The 14,782-nt window shown below is 34.0% G+C and overlaps 2 protein-coding genes across 5 annotated transcripts; both read left to right on the top strand.

Moving 5' to 3' along the window:
- Positions 1-2,342: 2,342 nt before the first annotated feature.
- Positions 2,343-7,373, top strand: LOC120251047 (probable lactoylglutathione lyase, chloroplastic). The gene is made up of 9 exons (XM_039259583.1): positions 2,343-2,563; positions 2,754-2,961; positions 3,044-3,168; positions 3,321-3,385; positions 3,979-4,191; positions 4,308-4,355; positions 6,136-6,243; positions 6,392-6,532; positions 7,164-7,373. Exons 1-9 carry the CDS (start codon positions 2,386-2,388, stop codon positions 7,203-7,205), a joined length of 1,128 nt encoding a protein of 375 aa, XP_039115517.1. The 5' UTR covers positions 2,343-2,385; the 3' UTR covers positions 7,206-7,373.
- A 662-nt stretch (positions 7,374-8,035) lies between these two features.
- On the top strand, positions 8,036-12,978 carry LOC120251576 (probable RNA methyltransferase At5g51130). Of its 4 annotated transcripts, XM_039260147.1 has the most exons (11): positions 8,036-8,204; positions 8,330-8,444; positions 8,718-8,765; positions 9,633-9,906; positions 10,204-10,291; positions 10,411-10,476; positions 10,763-10,831; positions 10,952-11,053; positions 11,160-11,187; positions 12,351-12,573; positions 12,664-12,978. In XM_039260147.1, the coding sequence occupies exons 1-8, from the start codon at positions 8,088-8,090 to the stop codon at positions 11,039-11,041; spliced, it is 867 nt and encodes a 288-aa protein (XP_039116081.1). In that variant the 5' UTR covers positions 8,036-8,087; the 3' UTR covers positions 11,042-11,053; positions 11,160-11,187; positions 12,351-12,573; positions 12,664-12,978. The 4 variants fall into 4 exon arrangements, with proteins under 4 accessions (XP_039116081.1, XP_039116084.1, XP_039116080.1 ...); XM_039260150.1 differs by lacking the exon at positions 11,160-11,187 and having other exon boundaries at positions 9,633-9,888; XM_039260146.1 differs by lacking the exon at positions 11,160-11,187.
- The last annotated feature ends 1,804 nt before the right edge of the window (positions 12,979-14,782 follow it).

The raw sequence follows: 14,782 nt of genomic DNA, 5'->3' as shown, positions 1-14,782 counted from the left end.
TTTCTCTTCACTTCTAGTGGATTGTGAGTCTATTCTCATACTTTGGCTTTTTCTTTTTCTTTTTCTTTTTTTTTTAATAACTTTTTTCTTGTTTTATTGCTACTACCAATCTCCTCTCTTTTGTATTGGATGAATTGATAGCATGTAATTTATTTTTCTTCATCGCCTCGTTGAAAACAATAGTTTATATAGTCTTCTTGTAAAAACATCTACAAGTCAAAATTTGATTGAGCGGCCATTAATAATGAAAAAGGAAAAAAATGTGCGTGTATATATCTCCAATTCTAATTATACACAAACAAAAATCAGATAAAAGAAAAACATATCATTAACAATAATTAGGCAAACACACAAATAAAAACATCATAAGAAGTATCTGTTAAAATAGAAAGTATTTGTTCTTGTTACTCTTTAGCACGTCTCACAACCCTTTTAGAGCCTCTTCATAAGTAGCACTGCTCCCATTTTCAATCTACAAAAAAACCCATCACATTTAATTAAGAAAGAACATCACACTTCACCAAGAAAGAACACTAGATTTCTTCTTCAAATATCACCCAATAAACTTATCTTTGAACTGAGAACAAGAGCATGAAGGAACTATGAGAACGACAATGGAATTGCATACCCAAACAAGAAGAGAATGAGAGCTTATTCCAGTTTATGCAATGCAGATAACTGGGCAACCAGAAGAGAACAAGCTCAGATAAATGAAACAGTGCACCATTTGTGACAAATTACAAGACACTCATGTTCAGAGCTTGCAAACGGACTGGACCAAATAGCATTACCAAATGTGCTGCAAATACACCAGCAAACTGGTGGACATCTCTTCTGTCTTCCAGTCTCAACTTTGCTCAAATGGGTCAGTTGTCATGGGTCAAGACTCAAGAACAACTGATGAAATTTCTCATTCTGCTTTCCCATTCTATAGCTTTGAATATTAATTTTCCTGAATCCTTCAGCCATTTTCTGAAGTAATAATTTGTGACCATGCATCCATTTGTAACTACAAGTTAAGAGTTCAAATATAAATATATACACTCACACATCATTTAGAATTGAAAGGACAAGGATTAGCTATACAAGAGACATGATCATCTCCGGCATTGATCACCAGTTTGCTCTGCCATTCATTTGGTGATGATCTACTCTGCTGCTGCTGATGTTCATGTAGACGTGCCAAAGTCCGCATTTCATGCAATTGGATGATCAGATCATCCATGCCTGCCATGTTTTGTCGTCGCCATCTCCATATGCTTCTTTCAATCAAGAATGCGAGAATGCGAATTCCTATGATGATGGCTATGATCATAAGGAACAATTCTATGAATAAGTCTGCCGATCGACTGTGTTCGCAATGTGAAATGGCTATGCACACCATGCTCTGGCTTCTTATTTTTTAGGAAGATGTATGAGCATTTTTTTTTTTCTTTCTGAGGAATAATAAAGCAGAATGAGATTCTTTGATTGACTTTGATTGTGGTGAAAGTTTAGGACATGTCCTTTGCTTTGAGACTATATTGTTTTCAAGTAGTTTAATTGCTTGAATATAATGTTACTTGAATCAAATGGAATTATTTGGTCAAGGGATGCAGGCAAAGGAGCTAAAGATCAAATAGTCTACAACATTGGTGAATTGGAACTTATTAGTGTATGTGTAGCCACAGGAAAACATATAATTTTTTTCATTAATTATAAATATTTAGATTGATTTCAAACAAAAGCCTTACTTTTATATCTAGAAACAGCCTCACATGAAAGAGAAAACAAGAAACATGTCCCCCCGGTCATTCCTTGCTCCATGCCCAAGTTCTCTTAAATGAAACTTTCATTTAAAATAAGTATATAGTTATATATTTTTAAATAATAAATAAATGAAATATATTATCTTAGAAAAGCTTTAATCCAAGATTTTCTTTTTAGTAATGAACAAATCTTTTTTTTAATTAAATTATCCATTCAAAAATATACTTAAAAATAAAAAAAAAATCGGATCATGTCTAATTGTACTCACTTTGAATTTAAATTGAAAAATTTCGAGTTTCAGTCTTTTAATTCGCAATATGCAAAATTTCCTATGAGAGGTTTATGTGAAAAATGTTTTTTTCTCTCCTGAATTATATGATAGGAGAATTAATATTTTATTTGTTTGGAGCGGGCTTAATTTTAGGAGGTCTGCAAGCCACCACTTAATGTGTATGATAGTATATTTGCTACGGTTTAAAAAAAAAAAAAGTAATAATAAAAAAATAATTTAAAATTTTTCGGTTCACGTGCCTCACGTGATTAGCTGTGGGAAATGACGACAATTTATGATTACATAATAACAAGTGAGTGAGAGAGAGGCAATAGATAGCACGCCGTCCGCTTCAGTACCCAGCTATGGCGAGGATTGCTCCGTTGCCGGCCACCGCCGCCGCTGTCGCCGTGGCTAGCTCCTTTCCCTCTCTCCGTCCATCTCCTTCTCGCCTTTCCACCCTCCCCATCTCCGCCCTCCGATCTTTATCCTGTTCTCACTTCAACCTCTCTCGCCGCCTCGCCCTCCTTCAACTCGGCAGCGGTGAGAAACCCCGTGTATTCCCGAACTTTTTTTATAGTTTTTCATATAATTCTTCTTCTATTTGAATTCAATTCCATCGGATTTTGTGTTTGTCGGTGTTGCTTGAACGCTTGAATTGAAGTTGTAGGGTTTGTGTTTGGATGTTTTGATTCAATAAAGGTGGAATTTTTGTTTTTCTTTGATTGTGTAGCTATACCTCAGTCGCATTTGCTGGGGACGAGGACATATTCTGGAGTAATTAGAGCGGAAGGGAAGGTCATAGAGGCCACTGCTGGTGAGAATGTGGCACAGGCAAGCACTGGGCTTAGCCAAGAAGCTGCGTTGGAGTGGTCTAAGAAGGATAATCGAAGGCTGCTTCATGTTGTTTATCGTGTTGGAGACTTGGACAGGACCATAAAGTATTTTTCTTTCCTTTTTTAGGATTTGGATGCCTTTGTGTTGGATGTGTGCTGAGCTTTGTGGTTTTGGTCATTAATGCAGATTTTATACAGAGTGTTTGGGAATGAAGTTGCTGCGGAAACGTGACATACCTGAGGAGAAATATACCAATGCTTTTCTTGGATATGGTCCGGAGGACTCGCATTTTGTAGTCGAACTGACTTATAGTATGCTTTCTTGATCATACCTTGTCATCTACATGTTGAATCATCTATCTTCCAAGGAGTTTTTCTTATTGTTGTAGCTTTTTGCAGATATATACATTATAATTTGGAAACATGCCATTGATGTTCTACTTTTGTTTTTTCCAAATTGCCAGACTATGGGGTTGACAAATATGACATTGGAACTGCTTTTGGTCATTTTGGTATAGCTGTGGAAGATGTAAGATTCTGTTTTCCTTGAATGCTCGTAAGATATTTAAAAAAAGTCTTATTCATCCATCTGTTTTAGAAAAGAATCTTGTTCATCATTTGATCATTTCTATGTGAAGCATTAACTTGCATGAGGCCAGCCCATGTTCTTCTTCTACCTAATATAATTGTTTAATAAAGTCTGTGAAAGTTGATGCACTTGACCAAAATATATTTAATTTTTACGCTTGCCATTTATCAAGGTCAATTTGCTTATTAGGTCATTGCCACTTATTGAACAGTCTTGAAGACAAATTTCATAGTGACATGTCAGATTAATTTTTTCCAAAAGGAGTCAGCATGATGTGTAAAATGGAACTGTGAATTGATATATCAATTCCTTTGGACACTAGGCAAGAATATGGCTACTGTCTAATCTATAATGAGCAAAAGATCGCATGCACATGTGGTTGAATAATTTCAGGCCTGGGATGTTGCTGGCTCATAATATCAGTATACATGTTTGTTTTTACTTGACTTCCTTGTGTTGCATTTGTCCTTTTACTGTGTAGAGATTTTTTTAACACACTTGTCGTTATGTGGCTATATGCTCAATTTCTTCAGGTTTATAAGACCGTGGATCTTATAAAAGCCAAGGGTGGAAAGGTGACCCGGGAGCCTGGCCCAGTAAAAGGTGGCAAAACTGTGATTGCTTTTGTTGAAGACCCTGATGGTTATAAGTTTGAACTTATAGAAAGAGATCCAACACCAGAACCATTGTGTCAAGTTATGCTTCGTGTAGGAGATCTTCAACGATCCATTGATTTTTATGAGAAGGTGAATATGATCAATTTTGTGGCTGCTCAAACTTTTGAATTGATGGTTCTATTATTTTCACATTCCATTTTTGTATATATTATTCTAATGTATGTTTTTTGTTTTTTCAAATTAAGGCTTTTGGTATGGAGCTTTTACGCAAACGAGACAATCCTGAGTACAAGGTAATGATCTAACTATAAGCTATGAGATTGCACCTTCTTTGTCTGCTTTATCTTATTCTTGTATTATTATTATTTTTTTTTTTGGAATTTTTTTGGGATACATTTCATGAAAAAGTTGTTAAAGGTGCCAAAAACTGAATCTCAATAACTTGTTCTGACTAGTTTGACTGGTCCTGAACTTCGATTCAGTTGAATTTGGTTGGAGGTAGTGACCTAAATCATGACTACACTTTTAAGATCTTGTTTATTTTAGTTGAGTAGTTTTTAGGTACTAACTACTAGGGTATAATTTTCCAAATCAGAAGAATAAACTTCAAACTGCTTACATTATTAAATGAACAAATTTCAAAGAAAATTCATCAAAAATCAAGATTGCAAATTGAAAAGCTTATGAACATGCTCCTATATTGGCGTAAATCTCAATTGGGGCTTGGATTCCATTTTCTGAAAGGTTGAGAAATATCACGAACAGGACAGTGATCGCAAAATCCTTGCCATATCCCTAACATCATTTCTCATCTCTGTTCTTTAACCTTACGCATGTTCATGTTGAAGTAAAGAGAGGATTTGCTACCTCAACACTTGTAATAGAAATTTGAAGGGGAGAGATAAATATATATAGTTTCTTTTGCCTTTGTTTTGAGATAACTTAGATCTTTAATCAAAGGTTTGAAATATCTTTTGTGGTTAATAACAACTTCCTTTGTTGGAAGTTATAAAGCAGAAACAAACATATTGGATTTAGAAACTAGTTGTGACTGAAACCAAATAGTTATAACTGAAACTGTTAATATAAGCTGGTTCACAATTTGGGTACCCTGTGAGAATTGGTGATGTAGGTTAAAGTGACTTGGTGAAACTTTCAGTATGGTTTTGTTTTGTTTCTTTTTCTTTTTTCTTTTTTTAACTGAAAGAGACCAATAAAAAGATAAAATCTTAAAATTAGTTGACACTGTGCTCTTTGTGTGACCAAATGCAATATATTTGATATGCCAAGCTTATTCATTTTAAGTATTATTTATTGATCAAGTTATTTAACTTTAAACAGTGTTCTGGCTTCTAGATGCTTGCCCTGTCACATTGTCTGATTACCTTCTTGTGGGTCAGGCTGCCATAAAATGGTTTACAGTACTCACATGTTACATGAAAATCCTGATAAAGGAATCCATTTTCCTTGAAGTATACAGTCATGGTCATTTTTTCAATAGTGGGTAACTAATTGGGTGACGTTGATATAGATAATAAACAGCTTACTCAGAGTGAGAAAATGGAAGTAGATCAGGGCAGTCAAGCAACTACACAAAAAGGAAGCAAATTCCAACCAACGACCTTCGGATCTATTGGTACACGGGTCGCCGATAGAGCTCTCATCGAGTGGTGAGAGTTCGATTCTCGGCTAAGGCCACATTTCTGGGGTCTCTAGTGGGTTCGCCCCGCTCCTCTTCCTCAAAAAAAAAGGAAGCAAATTCCTTAAGTTTAATATCTAGTTCTTGTAATAAATCTTGCATGCCTTCTTTTTCTGTAGATCATATTCCAAATCCATTGAAAGTGTCATTGCTGGCCTTCTCAATTTTAGAAGTCAGTAGTCTAGATAAGCCTTTGGCTATATATTTGTCTTCTATTTCATGAAGTTTTCATGGCTGTTTTTATCTCTGTTATAAATTTAACTGTGAGGCTGGGAGCATGGTGTATAAATTCTAAATTCTTGCAAGAGATAGTGTTGAGTCATTTGATGTCTTTTTTGTCTACATCCTCATCTATATTGTTACTTAAATTTCAGTATACAATAGCCATGATGGGATATGGTCCTGAAGATAAGAATGCTGTCTTGGAGTTAACATACAACTATGGGGTTAAAGAATATGACAAAGGAAATGCCTATGCACAGGTAGGGTTTCTGTTTCAAGGTTGACTAATCCATGAGTGCTTATTTTGTCTTAAATTCCCTATTTTTTCTGTTTTATTATTATGATGATTGCGTATGCTATAAAACCACAGCTTCATCTAATCATGTTCCATGATTTGATGAATTTCAGATTGCGATAGGTACGGATGATGTCTACAAAACTGCTGAAGCAATAAAACTATATGGAGGTACAATTACTCGTGAACCAGGACCTTTGCCAGGCATCAACACAAAGATAACCGCCTGCTTGGATCCGGATGGATGGAAATCAGTATGTTACTATTAGTTTCATGAGATCAATACAAATTATTTGCAAATAATATTTTGTTATTCCATCCACATTGATTCATGGCATGAGGAAATTTTTCTTGCCATTCTCCAAGTTTATAGTCCACCCTACTAACTGAAAAATCAAGGTGTGTTAGTTTTCCTTGGTTACCTGCTATAGCATGTTTGGTAAAACTAAAAACTAGAGTTGCTACCTTGACTTACCACACTAATGGCATCTTGAAGCTGAACTTTGGTTTATTCCTGTGTGAACTTTTTTTTTTTTTTCTATCTTGTATGCAACAATGGCATACTAATGATCTGGTTGAGTCTAGTTAAGCTCACTCTTTTGCATGCACAACATTTCTATTTGGACTTCCTACTTCCAAACTATATATTTCATCAAAGTAGAAAATAAAATTACATGTCTCTTAACAGTAGCTTGTCACATTAAACTTCAAGATATATCAATATGTATTTAAGTTCTGTTTAACTGAGAAAGAGTCTACATTGAAATGAGTGAAATCAAATTCATTTACTTCATTTTATTTGAGATGAGTTCTGTTTGAATTTTGCCGTATGTTATCTTTAGTAGTTGCACTTTTGACCATATTATTCTTCTACTTGTTTTCCAGGTGTTTGTCGATAACATAGATTTCAGGAAAGAACTGGAGTGAATGGGAAGTAAATTAGAGATCTGACCTCTTTGTCGCGGCCAAAGCCTTAATATTTCTACCATTTCAAATGTTGTAAAAACCCTAGCCCCAAATCTTGATGTGTAAATTAATGATTCTCATTGCGGTAACAGTTCAACATAGCTTGTTTCATGTGGGAGGTATTCTTTTTGTCCATCTTCTCTTCAATCTATTAAATTAAGAAAATAATAATTTTCTAAAGTCTTATATTTCTGTTTTATTTGTCTATTTATTTTTTGTATGGAAAAATTGGCTGTCAGATTATGCAAGAACAGGATTTATAATGCTCCAAAGGTTGTCTTATTTCACTTTTCGCCCCCTTAAAAAGCTCAAAATTCATGATTGGCTGAGCGATAAAATACTGAATTTTTTAAATTATTTTTTATTTATTGTCCTTGTTGAAAAAAATTTATTGTGCTTGTGCCTCAACTCTGAAACCTCTGATTTGTATTTTTATCCCTACAGTGTAAAAGAAAAACTATTGCATGCCAACTCAAAAAGGTTTTTTAAACTATTTTTTTCTTACTTGTTTTTAACTTTTTAAGTTCACACCACAATATTTTTAATATTTTTTCTTCATAATAAAACTTGTAAAAAGAACGATAAAAACTGAAAGCACACTTATTAGATTCATTAAATTTTTTAATACAAAACACAAACACATATCCACACCCATATTTCACCCTTACTAAAAATAAAAAATAAAAAATAAAAATAATCAGGAGTTGCGAAATAAAATTATCACAATTTTCAGGGACCTCAACGAAATTTTAATCAAATTCTAATTTAGGTCTCGCCCTTACCGAAGCGCCGAAAACTAGCTTTTTTTGTTCTATTTCCCGCCGAGCTTCGGTGAGAGGAGCCATGGTGGAAGGCCAAGAGCCGCCAGCTAAGGAGGGGCAGAAGAACAAGAAGCCCACTGTTCGGAAGCGCAAGGAGGTCTTCATCTATGGCAACTACCGCAATTACTATGGCTATCGGGTACTCGTACTCCCCCTTGATCCACTCTCTCTGTTTGTTTTTGTTTTTTTTGTTTTTTTTTTAAATAAGGTTTATTTAAGAGATTTTTATCGATTGATTGCCTCAAAGTTTTGATTGTTGTGCAGATTGATCGGAACTTGTCGGAAGATCCTCGGCTTGCGGTGCTGAAGAGCGAGTGGTTTGAGGGGAAAGATTGTCTTGATGTCGGTTGCAATCAAGGGTTGGTAACCATCGGCGTAGGTATGGTTTATGGTTTTTCTTGGTGGTGTTTGATTCACTAATCTTGAAAATTTGCATTTGATTTTAATTTTTCACTTCGATTTTTTTCTATATTTAAAAACTGAGATTTTGTTATCAAACTGGCACCGTGGGTTTACGGGTGTTTTGTAGGATGTTTGATTGATCAGTGTTGAAAATTTTCATTCAATTAAAAAGCTGAGATTTTGGTATCAAACTAGCACCATGGGGTTTTTATTGTCTGAGGGGGATTGCTTTGGTTTTTATTGTCTGCAGCGAAGAAGTTCTCTTGTCGAAGCATTCTCGGGATAGACATTGATCGAGGTGAAATTTGAGAGAACTGATTATTTCCTACTTGTCATACTTATTCATGTTTTGTTGCTGCCTTTTTCTTTCTTTACTTTAGACTTTGCTATGTACTCTTACTAGATGTTTTCTACAAGATCTTTTCCGTTTTTATTTTAAATTTTGTTGTCATCACATACTTATGACAATTTCATTCTTTTCCTGCTTGCTTAGTACTATCATTTGTCGATTGTGGCGAATTTAACTATACTGTACAGTGAGAGTAGCCAATTAGATCCACCAAACAATATCATTTTGATAGGGCTATTGAAGTTCCCAACCAATTAGCACGTCTAAATCTGTGTTTTTCTTAGTACTGCTTGAGTTTGATTTTTGCAGTTACTTGTTTCTTGTTATGCTCTTTTTCTGCATATGAAACTCGAAGACTATCGCCTTTGTGTTATCACGTCAGTGGTCATACTACCATGAACACAGTACAGTAAAATTGAATTTTAAATTTTATAAATTGCTGTGTGTTATTTGCACTTGTGCTTACCATCAATATGAGGTTAGTGTATCTTGGTAATATTTAAGTGTCTTGGTTCAAGTTGGAATGTATGAGCATTTTCCATATTTTACAGATTTTGTTGCATTCTTGCTTAAGTTATTATTTATTGCATTGAGTTGCTTCTTCAGATATCTGATTAGTGAGTTCTTCTACCCTTCTATATGATGTAGGTGCATTGTGAGCATTCTGTTTTCTTTTTTTCTTTTTTCTTTTTTTGGCATTGTTACAATGGTAATAATTCGATTAAATTTGGTGGAAGCTTTTATGGTGAAAGAGACTATATTCTCATTGTTTCCCTGTTTTGATGGTGTACTATGTGTCTGATGCTTGTCCTTCAGGTTTAATTGAAACTGCAAAATGGAACCTGCAAAACGTAGCTAGGAAGGAAAAAATTAGTTGCGGGTCTTCAAAAGTTTTGGATTCAGGCATTTCAGACAGTGGAGGTTGCTCATCACCGGGGGTGTTTGAGGCCTCAAAAGATGGAACATGCAAGTCCGTGTGTGGTAAATCACTTCTTGAGGAAAGCAACCCTTTGGCTAGAGTTTCTTTCGAGTGCAAAAATTTTGTTGAGAGTTTGCATGGATGCTATGAAAAGTATGATACAATTCTTTGGTATGTTCTTCCTTCTGTCTAAAGCTCGGAGTACTTAGAGTTGCATGCCTCCCTGTGTGAACTTAATTTATTGTGCATCCTTAATCTCATTTACTTGGATGTCTTCTATCGCCATTATGCTGGCCTTCCATTAATTCAGAATCCGTACTGTTTCATATTTGGGCTATAGAAGCAAATTGTTGTTTCTGGTCCCTTTCTCCTTGATTATTTAAATAACGTGGGTGATCTCAAAAATTTGATCTTGATATGTCATGAAGCTTCTCCCTGTAAATTTAATTGTGTTGCCTCTTATTGCAGTTTGAGTGTTGCGAAATGGATCCATTTGAACTGGGGTGATGATGGATTGATCACATTATTTGTCAAGATATGGAGATTTCTTCGACCGGTACTTATTATATTAATTAATCATATTTTTGGTGCTTTTATATTAAAGCACGGGAAATTTATACTATATTGTTTGTTTTTATGGTCTGTCATTTGCTGCAATTTTTTTGTTTCCTCCAGGGTGGAATTCTTATATTGGAACCTCAGCCTTGGTCCTCATATAAAAGAAACAGGCTGGTGTCAGAGGTCATGCATTTTTTTTTTCTTTCTATTAGCAATGTTATTTTGTGTATATTGTTTTTGGCAGTTTTCTGTTATTCTTTGTGGTTGAAGATACAAGGCGTGCTCTTTTTTTGCTTTTTAATGAAACACTAGGGTTTCTTTTCACTTATAGAAATCTTTCCAACACATGTGCATGATATTCTGTTCTATTTACAACTAGTTATGTTGTTGAATGTCTAAATATTATTTAGTGTGCCTACTTCTTGGTTGGTAATGGGTTCTGAGACACAAAATTCTTTATTCTTTGCAGACTGCTAAGGTGAACTTCAGCAAAATTCTTTTTGATCCAGCACTTTTTCGAGAAATACTTCTAGATAAGGTGAGGCCGTAAAAACTTCTGTTCTTGAAGATTTTCATGGATAACCATTGCTTTAAATGTTAAAATTTGTTCTGGCTGGATTATGTCGTACAGATGACTAATAGCCTTGTTGTTTGTTAGGTGGGATTCAGGTCAGCTGAGGATGTTACAGACAACTTATCTGGCAGCATCTCTGGGTTCAACCGACCAATTACAGTCTTCTACAAGTAACTTATTGAAAAAGTAATCTTATCTTCCAATAGCAAATAATATCATATCATTTTAATCTGAATGATATTTAGTTTTCATATTGATGAATACCTCTGGCCAAATTCATTATATTTGGCAGCTTGAAAGCATGGAAGAATTGACTCAAGGTTTTCTTCAGCGCTTGTTTATTCAAGGCCTTAACTGAAACTTCTATAATCTTAAATCTATCATGAAGCCTTTGAGTGCAAGTATCTTGCTTGATCATGACCCATGATTTTGAATTTAGAACATTATTGGCAAATCTAATGAAGATTGAGAAAGGTACTTCCATTTTTTGTTATCTACAATGGTACTACTTAGGTCATAAGATAGTTGATTAAATTATAGTGTCCTTAAAATGTCAAATTAAAAAAATAATAATAATAAGTGATAAACATGCTGACTGGCGTGGTTGGGGACATTTGTGAGTTGAATGCCAAAAAATGGAAATTTTTAATATTTGGTGCTTGTGGAATCTACATGTTTGGTAGTATTAGTTAATAAAATAGTTTAGAAAATGGAGGTTGGATGCTTCTATTGCCATCATAAATTATAGGTGCTGAGTCGCTTTTGGATGTGTCTAATCAGAGTTGGCATTTTGCACTTCCAAGATACTTTTAAAATTGAATTATTTTTCAATGATACAATAGGTGTGAATGTTCAGATTTATATGCATTAATTTTGAAGAAATTTTCTTCCATATATGATAGTGCATCCTTTTCAGATCCAATTATAGTTCTTTGTTGGTAGCTTGGCCCTGAGACTAATGTACTGCACTCACTGGATTCTATTTTTTCCCTTCTAAATTTTATAGGATGCTTTCTTTGCATTATAACTCTAAACCAGTTAAACCTATGTATTGCAAAACTATATTACTTGCCAAAAGTTTTTACGATTTGTTTCTAGTGTTTCTGCCACTGTTTTGGCACCAGGCGTAGTTGATATTTGCATAGGCGCCTGAGTGAGCTCAATTTGAGCCAACTTCTAACTTCATTAGCTTCTTGTTTTGTTTCATTTGGTTTCTGGGGTAGATCAAAATCAATGTTAGCCAATTTATAACTCAGCTGGCTTGGTTGATTTGATTTTTGGGACAGATCAAACTCATGTTACTTACCAAGTTGAACTTAACAGCTCATAAAGGTAAAAAAAGAAAAATATAGTTATAGAGCCATACTCATAACTGCTCTAGAACTCTTATACTTGGGTTCATCGGCATAACTTGAGGCCCCACTGGCAAATATCACATGATTTGATTATTGAACAGTATTCTAATGTTCACTTATTCTTGTAGGTTATTATTTCCAATATGAAGACGTATTTTGTACAACTGGATTTGACGGGTAGACTATCTATGCCACATCATCAAGCCGGATATAATCATTCTCTTGGCTTGAACGGTTGTCTTTTTTATCACAATCAATTTTGTCAAATACAAGGCTTGCAGATGCAAAAAATTTAGAAGAAAAGCTTTTGGTGAAACATCAAACATGAAGAACAGCCAGGGGTTGACAGAGGTAACAATTTCTCCCTGATAAGAACAATCTCATACTTGCATTTCTACCAGTCTTCCAAGATAAATGAAATGGAACTATTAGCTGATGCAGGTATCATCTTCAATCCAGATGCTTTTCGGACATGATCTTAAAAGATTAAAGATCCTTACTGTAAATCAATGCTTAGATTTTTCGAGTTTTCCATGCCCAAAGTATGTTGTACACATGCACATAGCTTGTCTTTGCTCCTATTACTTCCTATAGAGGAAGCCATTGTTGTGGATTTTGGAAGATGGCAAAATCAAATGGCTGCATGTGATGTTTGTGTTGTGTTTGTTAGAAGTCTTTGTCAACTTCAGGGTATCAATATGTTTTTTATTATGAGCTTCCAGTGCGAAGGCATTTGTGTTCCTTGTGTTTCATTTACATGGGATTCCCTGTATATTTTCATAGATGAACAGTGGATAAGATATTATGATATGGCATATACAGAGGACACATCATCTAGGACGACCTTAGATTTTTGTAGAACAAATACTATTTATCAGCTATGATTCATTTATAAACAATAATAGATAGTATTTAAACAATATTCAAACAGTATTACTGTATTACACAAGCATCCTTTAGTAGATGACTTAACCCTATTTAGAGAGAGAGAAGGGATTCCGTGGACGTCTATAGATGTCCACAGGTAGTAACAAGATGGGTTTTGATTTTTAGTTTTTTAACTATAGATTTTCGTAAGAATAGGGTTCAATGGTTGTGATTTGTTTGATTATTGTGTAAATAATTGATTGAAATGGTTAAGATTATAATATTGTACATCCCATTTTCACTGTACATTATTCATAAACATAGTAATTACAATACTGACGTCCATAGAATATCTGTGCTCATATATATGTATATATATAATCAGGGAACTTGTCCCAGTAGTAGAGGCATTGTAGCCTCTTGTTTCTTTTTTTTTATTATTATTTAAATTTAGAGTTTAGTAGACCATCATTTATTTGGGATCATAACTTTCATTCCTAGGGAGGAAAATGAAAGAAATAAATGCAAGGGTTTTAAGGGACGTTGACTGTTTTAAAAGTTTATAGATTAAAAATGATTTTTAACCCAATTTGATTTGTGGAAGTTATTGAATTATATCTTTTTAGTTTGATGTTATGAAGTAAGATTAAGATGGGTTTCCAAGACATTGGTTTGTTAAACTTTCAAGGATCCTTGTTGAAATTTCTTTCTGAATCATGCACGGAATGAAAATCATGTAAGATATTATTTTTTAATTGTTTTCCCTCAAGAGGCAACAACCAATTAATTTCCGACATGTTTTCTATTTCAATCTTGGCATTTTGCTCATTATTGCGGATTAGAATGCCTCCCTTTTTTTAAATCAAACAGCCTCCCAAAAAAAAACAAAAAAATAAAATAAAAATAAGGATAGTAAATCCAAAGCTCAGAAAAGAGGTAAAATGATTGAAAACAGAAAGTTTCTTTCCCTTATTATGTCTCAACAAATGCGGACATTTGTTTGGTTGAAATTAATTTGCATTACTCCCCCGAAGCTAATTTTGAAATTTATTCATTAATTGCAATACTTTTACTATAAACAAATAAATAAATAAAATAACCAAGTGACGTGTAGAATTAAATATTCAATTATATCACTTGTCATGTGCCATTTCGAATCAATCAAATCTTTCAAATATTGTAATCACAATAATTTTTTAATAGAAAGTACAGCCAAAAGCTCATGAATTTTATTATTTCATATAGCATACTCTTTTTAATATCTATATTGTCAACTAGTGGAAGATATCAACCATGATCCACAATTGAATAAAAGTGCCCATTCATGAATGAATGACCATCCTCTCTATCTTCCTTTTTTTTTTAATAAAAAATCCATAATTTCATTTTAAAAAGGTGGATGTTTGGTGGATGCTCTTAAATTCAATTCCATTGGATACCATTGCCTTCTTAAACCCTATTTTACTGACTAAAGAACATGAAACCATAATTGAGCTCACAAAAAGGAGATAATAATGTCAAGTCCACTACAATTTACATTATTCTTTCTCTTAAAATACACCTTGTCAACTCTCCAATTTACAGGCTGGTCCTTGTCACTAGCCACTCCTCATATAAATAGGATTTGGAAAACGATAGCCATAAGATGCTCTAATAAAATAAGAATGAAAATATTTAAAATAATAAAAAAAAC

This window comes from Dioscorea cayenensis, chromosome 20 (genome assembly GCF_009730915.1).
Source record: "Dioscorea cayenensis subsp. rotundata cultivar TDr96_F1 chromosome 20, TDr96_F1_v2_PseudoChromosome.rev07_lg8_w22 25.fasta, whole genome shotgun sequence".
Taxonomy (NCBI): Eukaryota; Viridiplantae; Streptophyta; class Magnoliopsida; order Dioscoreales; family Dioscoreaceae; genus Dioscorea; species Dioscorea cayenensis.
The sequence above is the reverse complement of the archived record's forward strand: the minus strand, read 5'-3'. Positions and strand labels throughout refer to the sequence as shown.